The sequence below is a fragment of the Crocuta crocuta genome, unplaced genomic scaffold (assembly GCF_008692635.1).
Source record: "Crocuta crocuta isolate KB4526 unplaced genomic scaffold, BGI_CrCroc_1.0 scaffold1791, whole genome shotgun sequence".
NCBI classification, from domain to species: Eukaryota; Metazoa; Chordata; class Mammalia; order Carnivora; family Hyaenidae; genus Crocuta; species Crocuta crocuta.
The window spans coordinates 55,427-64,654 of NW_027527003.1; the positions used below are offsets into that span (position 1 = coordinate 55,427).

A 9,228-nucleotide genomic window follows, 5' to 3' on the forward strand; every position below is an offset into this window, starting at 1 on the left:
AACCAGCAGTAGTGGGNGGGCCAGGGCGTAGGGGTCCACCGCCTTCCCACAGGCACCGTTAGGAAACAGAGCAGTGCTTGCTTCTCTCTAAAAAGATCGATACCTAGATTAAGACTATCACGATGCATCAATGATTTCTTAAACAATATTTGTTAAACTTTACAAACTGACAAGTAGAAAAAAGGGGAAACTTCTGTTTGAGTCGGTAAGCAGAGCGAAGCAGGGGCCTGTGCTTGGTGCTTCGGGAAGTGAGAGAAAGCGCGTGGCCCAGCCGCGCAGGGTGTCAGGAGAGCACACTCAGCACCTGAGCGCTGGGGCCACACGTGTGCTGGGGCCCGTGGCTGCCCGTGCGGTCAGCCTCCCAGATGGCTTTGGTGACCAAGGACGACAGGGAGGGAAGGTAGGGAGACGGAGCAGAGCCTCAAAGGACAGTTAAAATTTGGATAAACTGGAGAGAACGATGGAAGGCTGCGGGTGTCATAGGTGCAGGGACCTCCGGGGGTCGTACAGCAGAGATGGCCCAGAGCCCACATTGTAACCAGAGTTTGAACTTCATCCTGAAGCCATGAGGCTTGTGGGAGGTTTTGAACAAAGGGATTGCCTGAAGAAAAGATTATTTTTTTAGATTATCTCTTGGAGAAATTTAAACTACTCAAGATGAGGCAGAGGAGGGGCGCCTGGGTGGCTTAGTCGGTTAAGCGTCCAACTTTCGCTTAGGTCATGATCTCGCGGTTCGTGGGTTCGAGCCCCGCGTCGGGCTCTGTGCTGACTGCCAGCTCAGAGCCTGGAGCCTGTTTCAGTCTGTGACTCCCTCTCTCTCTGACCCTCCCCTGCTCACGCTGTCTCTCTGTCTCTCTCTTAGAAATAAATAAAACATTAAAAAAAAAAAAAAGAGGAGGCAGAGGAGGGCAGTTCAGACACTTGTACAAAAATAGATGGGGACCAGCCTGGTTTTCGAGGGACCTGTGCCACTGGCCATGTGCCCACCATGTCGTGTGGGGCTCTCCTGGGCAGGTAGCATGTCAGGGCAGCAAGGATCCTGTCCCACCTAGGTCAGGAGCTGAGGACTGGGGGCAATCAGCCCCCCTCAAGAACAGCTGTAGGAGAGGGGATGCTCAGAGATGAGGGACACTGTCCTGAAACTGTCCCCACGTGCAGTTCTGTTCACAGGAGGAGCACGGGCCTCAGCAGCCGCGTCCGGAGAAAATTCCTTTTTCTGGCTCATGCGCTATACATCCAGGTGAGTCATACAGCCTGGGAGCAAGATGTGGGGAGGCAGACTGGGCTTCTCCCACTGCGGGCAGGCTCAGGAGCCAGCTCCACAGACGCAGACGCAGGCCTGGGGCACCCAGGATGCAGCACCAGGTGCTTGGGTGGGGGGAGAAGGTGCTCGACCATGACTCTTCACCAGTCCTCAAAAAGGCCACTGGAAACCCAAGGATTTTAAGCTTACTAAGACTGATTTCAAGCTTATTGCCAAAAAAATTAATTTTTATTATTTCCTCTAAATTCCTAAGAAATTTTGAAGAATTTCATTATAAGCTTAAGCTCATGACACTTATCAACAGTGCTAATTAACACAAGTGAAAACATCACACCGAGTCCACTGTGAATCTTGGAAACTACAAATGCCTTTAAAGTATGACTTTGAGGCAGAGCGAGGGGCATAGTGCAAATCAGGGTGGTGCGTGGTTCCCTCCGCTTCTTTGACCTGCATGCAGAGCCCAGTGCTCCCCTTGAAGGTCAGGCCACCAGCCGCCACGAGAGTCTGCACGGAGGAAGGGAACCCCCAAGGATGGGGCTGCCCTGCACCCTGAATGTAGCAGGAGCCCCTGCCGGCCTCGGAACCGCCAGGCATCGTGGGACTCAGGGGGACTCCCTGCTCCAGACTCGGGGTCTTCCGTGGCAGGGCAGACTTCTGTCACCCTGATGGAGGTACACGGGATGACACTGGTCTCTCCTGTAGCGCCTGCTCCGCACTCAGGGGCTTCCATGGTGGGGTCTCTTGCAGAGCAAAGGAAAGCTGCCATGAGCATCCGAAGGGCAGGTGAGCAGAGAGCCCGCCCAGGCCTCCACCCCAGGGTGCAGAACCGGCCCTCTGCAAGGAAGACCAAAGACGGCCTGCCAGTCACCCGGCTCACTGGCCGTGGTGATGGTGCCAGGCGCCATGCCCTGGACCTGCTGGGCCCCCCGGAGAGTGTCAGGGGACAACACATTCTTGCCGCTGCTGCTGAGCAGCAGGTGCAGGAGCATGAATTCCTCTGCTGACGACTCCCAGCCGTCTCTCCAAGGAGGAGGGCTTCCGGGGGGGCCATTAGGCCCGCACAGGCTGTGAATTGCATCATACACATCATGCACTCTCACACACATGCAAACATGCCCTGCATTTACACCAAATACACGAACTCACACACACATTGAATCACACACATCATGTACACTTGCTCACACAAACATGCAATGCACCACACACGATTCATTGCTCACAAAACATGCACTGCACCTCATATTAAACACACACAACACCACACACACATACCACATCACACACACTACATATACCTACACACACACACCTACACTGCATCACACACCAAACACGTGCACAAATACTGCATCACATACACAGACTCACATGTGCTGCACCTCATACAACCAGTGCATAAGTGTGCATACACAGAGAATCAGAGGATTGTGCCAAAACAGAAACAAAGGACTGTGTTTGAGAAGCCCCAGCTGCAAGGTGACACTGGGTGCTGTGCCAGGCATGGATTACAGGGATGGTGAAGAAGAAGGGCACTGGGTACCTGTGGCATCTTTACTTTAACGAACAGTGGTTCAGGACCTGCTTGAAACTCTGGAGTCCTTTGATAGTGGCCCTGTGTCAAGTACTCATGTGTGCTCAACTTCTTGGACACTAGAGACAAGAAAGGAGGAAATGAGCAGTCACAATTATGCAAGCAGGCAGAGTGGCCCACAGCCTACGATCCAGCCATCCGGGGACCCTGCAGGGTGCTGGGAGCTGCCTCCTAACCCAGAGCGCTGGGGGGCTGCTGCACGGCCACTCCAGGGCCCCGTGGACTGTGGGCAGCAGGCAGCAGCTCGTCACAGCCCGGAGGCTGCTGGGTGCCCCCCAATCCCAGCACCCGCCTCACAGGCCCGCAAAGCCAGAGTGGACCCAGACACTGGCTCCAGCGCTGTGGCAGAAGCACCCGGGTCACTGAACGGACATCTGTCAATAGGCAGCACCGTCCACGAAACGGGTTCTGTGCCTCTTTCAGCATGTGCTTCAGCAAGGGCGCCAAACCTCCCATTTCTCTTCTCCCAAAACCAACAAACACGAGGACAGATGGCTCCTAATTATTTCTGGAAAGTGAGAAGGGCCACCCACAGAAGCCTATTTGCAGCTCGAGGAGCAGACGGAAGGTGGCCGCTCCACACCCCCACGTGGAGCCGGTCCCCGGCCCTGGCTGTTTTGTTCAGGCGCGTCTGTCCGTGTTTGCTGGGGCTTCCTGACGAGCTGCACCTGGCTCTTGCTACGTTGGTCCACCTCCCTCGGAACCGTCTGTGTGAGGGCACAAACTTGCACCTGGTCACATGCTCGTGAAAACACTCGTTCTCTTGCAGGGATCTGCACAGCTACCGTCACCATCAGATGGCAAGTACACACTGAGTGTTTCCAGAGCTCACACTCATCCTGAGTTCTGTGTAAATGCCTTCCTCCGATGGTAACGAGAGGAGCCACAGCTGGGGAGGGAGGCAGCGTGTGGTGCGCACTGAACGAGTGTCCGGCGTGTCCCCTCCAGCGGCGCTGGGCGCCAGCACAGCAGCCCAGGGCCGCTGGCGTTGGGACGCGCTCTCCCCCGCTTGTGTGGAGGCGGCGTTCCCCACCCTGCTGCTGCTACAGCACAGCTGCGCGTCTTCCTGGGAGGGCCTCACCGACGCTGCACTCCGCTCGTGCTGCAGCGTCCCCAGTGTGTCCTTCACCCACACTTCAGAACGTGGCATCTGGCTGCCAGAATCTTCTGACGGGCCCCCAGCAGCCCCTCCCCCACCTCAGGTGTTTGTGGCGCCGTCCCCCGGAGAGCAGGCGGTCCCAACGCCTTGCGGAAGAGGTAAGGGACATCAATTCTGTGACTGGGCTCCGAAGGCTGGAGCTGCCTTGCTGCCCGACGCTCCCTCGTGCTGGGGGCCCACGGTGGCAGGAGGCACCGGCCAGCGACTCAGGGAACCGAGGCCCGGGACTGGCCTGCCAACACCCTGGTCATGAGCCTAGATGTGGGTCCCGGTCGGATGAGACCGCAGCCCCTGCTCACACCTGGCGGAAGCCTTGCGGCAAGGCCGGGCCAGTGGAGCCGCCTAGGCCGTGCCGAGCCCAGGAGCCCCAGAAACCGCCAGGCGATGACTCTGTTATTTCAAGCAGGGCAAGTTTACTGTAACATTAGCTAATATCCCAACTTTGTCTGGAAGTCTGAGCCTTGTTGTCCAAATACCCTGTAAGCAACACCTTGAGCCCTAAGCTCAGTGTGCGTCTCCTGCCCATGTCCCCACGGTGAGGGTGGCACCCCCACCCCCCGGTTGCCTGGGTTGGGGCCCTCTGGTCCCTGCCCCTGGGTCTCCCACTGGCCGTCTGTACCATGGGCCTGTTCTCCCGTCTCACATCCGCCCGTCCTCAGTGGCTGCAGTGGGCTTCCGGACCTGCCCAGCCTGCCACCTGCCATGCACGCTGCGGCTGGGACACCGTCCCCAAGTCCACCCCTGTCCCCCCTGGGCAGTGCATGGAAGCTTTAGGAAGGGCCTGGGCTGACCGGCCTCTGGCTCCGGGTGCTGATTCTGGCCCTGGCTCCACTGTGGACACCATCTGCGTCAGACCAGCTCCAGCAGCCACACAGGGCCCCCTCTCCCTTGCGGAGGCCGCGAAGACAAGTCATGCCTTCCCCTGTGCCGGGGCCTGGTGGAGCCTGCTGCACACAGCGCTGCGTGGCCTCCAGGACACGGCTGGTGTCAAGCAGCGAGGTGGGTCAGCACATCCCGTCCCTGGCTCACTGGTTTCCATTGTTAGGGTTCGGTGCCTCTCTAAATCCCGTTCTCTTCTTGATGGTGCCTGTTCTTGCCTCACACGTCCTGCTCCCGTGTCTAACTTACTCCCAGTCCCTCTCGTGTGCTCTGCAGGCCTCAGAGCAGAAGTAGCCCTGCTGTCCCTCTAGGGGTGTCTTCCTGTCCTGATCTGTCTGATGTGCATGTTCCCAGCAGGGGCCGGTGGGAACGCAAGGGTCAAACGCTGGAGTGGGGGCCAGGACACGTACTTAAGTAGAGGCGGAAGATGAGCAGGGGTCCCGGCATCACGAGGCTGAGGAGTGACAACATCAGCACAAAGAGCCCAGGGCCCAGACCCCCAGGGTCTTCGTCTTTACGGGGAACAGGGGAGGAACAGCAGCCAAGTGTTGGCGTCAGAGATGTCTGCGGAGGCAAGGGAGACACGTACGTGCCCAGCACCTGGGGCACGGCCAGCCTCTCCTCCATAGACCGTGCTCTGAAGCGGGGGGGGGGGGTCAGCACCCTGAGGGCACCCCTTCCCGCCCGGGTGTGTGCCCTACACCTCACACAGGTGCTCTTGTGGCCCCAGAGCAAGGCAGGTATCACGGCCCCACTTGATGGGTCTGGAAGGTGAGGCTGGGAGAGGATAACCAAGTGTCCAGGTGGCAGAACCTGACCCCCTGCCTGGCCCTACGCCCACCCTGTCCCGCAGGCCATGCCGCCGTGCTGGGCCCTCCCCATTCTCAACCGCCGCCCTCACAGGGAGCTGCAAGGCGGTGGCCAGCACGTGGGGGCATTTCCAGGACTTGGTCCTCTGGGCCCCCAGCGCTGCTGACACTTCCAAACTGATGTGTGAGAAAAGCACTGACGGGTCTTCAGGCAGGACCATGGAGACAGAATTCCAGCTGGAAGGCCCTCACCTCCCCGCAGAGGCGAAAGGACTGACTCGTCCCTGATGTGGGATGGAAGGTGGCCGTGGGCCTCGTGACTACAGCGCAGGATGTGTGAGGCTGGCTGCACCACGGGGTGGCCAGCCACATGCATGTCCCAAGCTAGTGATGTCTCAGTGGGTTCCCACCGATGAGAGCAAAGCACCCCAGGGAACTGGCAGTTAAACAGCCCCATGGAATCTTCTGGAACAGCAAAACCAGGAGACTGACTCAGTCATCAGGCATTCATGTGCAGTGGGACCACGATGGCTCCAGAGCCAGCAAGTCCCAGAGAGAAGCACCTGCTGGGACCACACTGCCCTCTGTCCCAACAGCACATGGAGCGAGCGGCCCATGGATGCCCGTGTTGGGCAGAAGAAAGGACACGTGCTGCAGAGCTTGGGTGTGCGGGGTTGCCTCTTACCACGTGAGAGCCACATTTCGGAGTGTGTGGGCCACGAGAGGCCCCGTGGGTTGGAGGGCCTTCACAAGGAAGGTGCAGCGCCCACCCATGACTGCTCTAGAGGGAGAAGGCACCCCCAGCTGCACTGCTCGGGGCGTGTGTGCACACTGTCAGGAAGGGTGGCGGGTGGAGGCCTCCAGCTGGTGCAGAGCATGGTGGCTCTTCTGGTTGAGTGGGGTCTGGTCTTTCTGAGACCCCCACTGTTCCCTTTTACCATGGAAACAGCCAGGACGCACTTCAGAACAGTGCCGGACAGATGGTCCATCCCACAAGGACTCATCTGGCCCCAGTGCAGTGTGGGCCTGCAGGTGAAGGTGCATGGGGCGTGGTGCCTCTCCAGGAAGAGGGTCAGCTGTGATGCGCTCTTGAGAGAGGCCTGGGCTGAGAAAGGTAGCTTTGCTCTGCACCCTGAGGGCTGAGGTTCCCAAACACTGAGGACAGACATAGGAGGTTATCAGCCTGGGGCTGCCATGACCGATGGGCACAGACCGGACAGTTTCAGCAACAGAGATGGAGCTCCAAAGTCAGGGTGGTGAAGGGCCCATCTCCCTCCGAGACTGTAGGGGAGGATCTGTGCTTGAATCTCTGAGCTTCTGGAGCTCAGGGCACAATTGGGCTTGTGGCTGGTCCCTCCAGTCTCTTCTAAGGATTTTTTCACTGGCTCCAGGACCCCACACATTCTCAGGTAACCCATGAGGATTGCGGGATCCTTCATCACATCTGGAAGCATTCTCTCCCCAAATAAGGTCAGCCACAGGCCCAGGAGTGAAGTGATGGACAGAACTTCAAATGCCACATCCAGCTCCACATCTGTCCCTGAGGCCAGGATCCTGAATCCACTTAGCAGAGATCTGCAGTCACACGCCACCCAGAATCTTCCCCAGGCTGCTCTGCCCTCCAGCCCCACCCTGCTCCCTGCCATGACCAACAGCCAGGTTTTGGGCACAGGGACTTGAACCTGCCTACTGGTGCCTGGGGGCTGCTGCCTTCCTGCCCGGCCCCACAGCTCACCCAGCTAGGAGGAGCCCATTCTGACGCCCCCAGAAGTAGAGCTTTACCCGAAAACAGCTGGAGGGAGAGGCTGACACTGCGAGTGACCAGAGAGAAAGCCCCACCAGAGAGGAGCGGGCCCGCACTTTTGTAGTGGGGGTGCGTGTGCAGCCATGCCAGGTTGATGAAGAATTGGATGAAAACGAACAGCATGATGGTGATCAGGTAGAGCAGGCTGGCCAAGGCAGAGCCCAAGGAGCTGAAGAAATACCTGCAGGAGAGTCAGGGCCAGGCTCAGGGATGGGGGTGGGGGTGTGCCAGCCACCTCGGGGTGTCCCTGACCCTGAGCCCAAGGCATAGCCTTCTTCTTGTCTCCTGTAGCCTGAACTCTCCAGGGGATGCCCTGAGGGCACCTCGTTTCTGTGCCTCAAAGCTTACAGAAGAGCTCCCCTTTCACCGCAGTGCAGCAGTGAGGAGGGGCCAGCCTGGCTCACAGGCAGACACACACGGGTTCTAGACCAAGTGCAGGGTCACAGGCTTCCTCCACATCCCGCAACTGTCCCCCCAGGCTCCCGCCCAGTCTGGGTCGAGACCACCACTCCCTGCCTCCCGTGTTGCACAGAATCCTGGGTGCTGTTCTTCCATCAAGAGGCATGGAAGCCTGGCTGGTTGGGGAGCCCAGGGGGGCCAGGACAGGCAGCTGGCCGGCCAGCGGCCCACACTGCGTGTTCTCCACACATCCGCCCAGGGGCTGTGCACGCTTCTGTACACAAATAACATCTTGTGCTTCGGCTTTAGACCAAAGTCACTCCCGTCCTCTTTCCTGTGCTCAGAAGACACAGAGAATGATTTATCCACCCAAAAATTAAATTCTGGCCTTCAATTCTTGGAATAAGCTTCTGCTCCAAGGTCTTCCTTTGGGCTTTCTGCTGTTCTGATATTAAAGAAAACTACTTCTTTATTTTTTTTTATCTTAATGTTTTTCTTCAGTTGAAATTTGATTCCATTATTCTTTTACAGAACATGTTGAGGTTCTTTTTCCACATATCTTTAGGTGGAGAGCTAAAACACGAGCACCCTCAAAGGGTCAGGTGGATGTGGAGGGTGGCCTGGGGTTCCTCCTCTCTAGGAGAGGGGGTGGCATGGTGGGTCCCAGGCACCCCAGGTCCCCAAGTCTCATGAGCCTTTTCTAATCATGAGAGCTTTGCACTTCCTTCTGCTCAAAGCAGCAATGCTTTTCAGGCCTGAACAAGCGGAGCATTTCTCACACAGTCTTGACTGGACTGCACGCCGCACAGAGCATGACACTCGGTGACGGGCTGCACAGAGCTCCACGCTCCACACCTGGGCTGCGTGCTGCGTGCCGGCTGCGGGTGGTGGGTGAGCAGGCCCACCAGCCGGCGGGGGCTGCTGTGAACTGGCTGGGGGGGGCCCTGTGACATCCCTGCCGCTCACAGCCAGGGACGAGGCCAGTGGGGTCTTGGCAAAGTCCGCAGGCCTTGTACCAAGCTCACAGAGGGCGGGACACCTGCCCCCAGGGCCGCCGTGGCCCCCATGCTCTGTGCTCTCACTGCCTCCAGGGGGAAAGCGGCCAGGCCGGGCCAGCAGGTAAGGACTAGTCAGCTCAGCCTGTGCCCCTTCAGGTGGGGCTGGGCCTCCACACTTGGGAGGGGCTGCAGGCCGACGTGTTTCAGAGCCAAAAGGAGAACAGAAGGACGCTAAGGACCGCTGTGCTGGGGACAGGACAGGACCCTTCTACCACCTGTGGCCCCCACCCACTTACCCATGAGGTCCCAGCCTGCAGACCCC

At 58.4% G+C, this 9,228-nt stretch overlaps 1 protein-coding gene across 3 annotated transcripts in view; it reads right to left on the minus strand.

The window, feature by feature from the left end:
- Window positions 1-1,470: 1,470 nt before the first annotated feature.
- LOC144219960 (uncharacterized) overlaps window positions 1,471-9,228 on the minus strand; it is a 23,712-nt gene continuing 15,954 nt past the window's right edge. Inside the window, exons 4-7 of one of the 3 annotated variants that reach the window (XR_013331855.1) lie at window positions 7,488-7,690; window positions 5,307-5,460; window positions 2,808-2,917; window positions 1,471-2,004 (exon numbers count right to left, since the gene is read on the minus strand). Coding sequence is in view for 1 of the 3 variants with exons in the window: in XM_077750394.1 (XP_077606520.1) it covers window positions 1,981-2,004; window positions 2,808-2,917; window positions 7,488-7,690 (337 nt within the window). In the remaining 2 variants the exon portion in view is untranslated. The remainder of the gene's footprint in view (window positions 2,005-2,807; window positions 2,918-5,306; window positions 5,461-7,487; window positions 7,691-9,228) is intronic. The other 2 variants (XM_077750394.1, XR_013331935.1) reach the window with 2 other exon arrangements.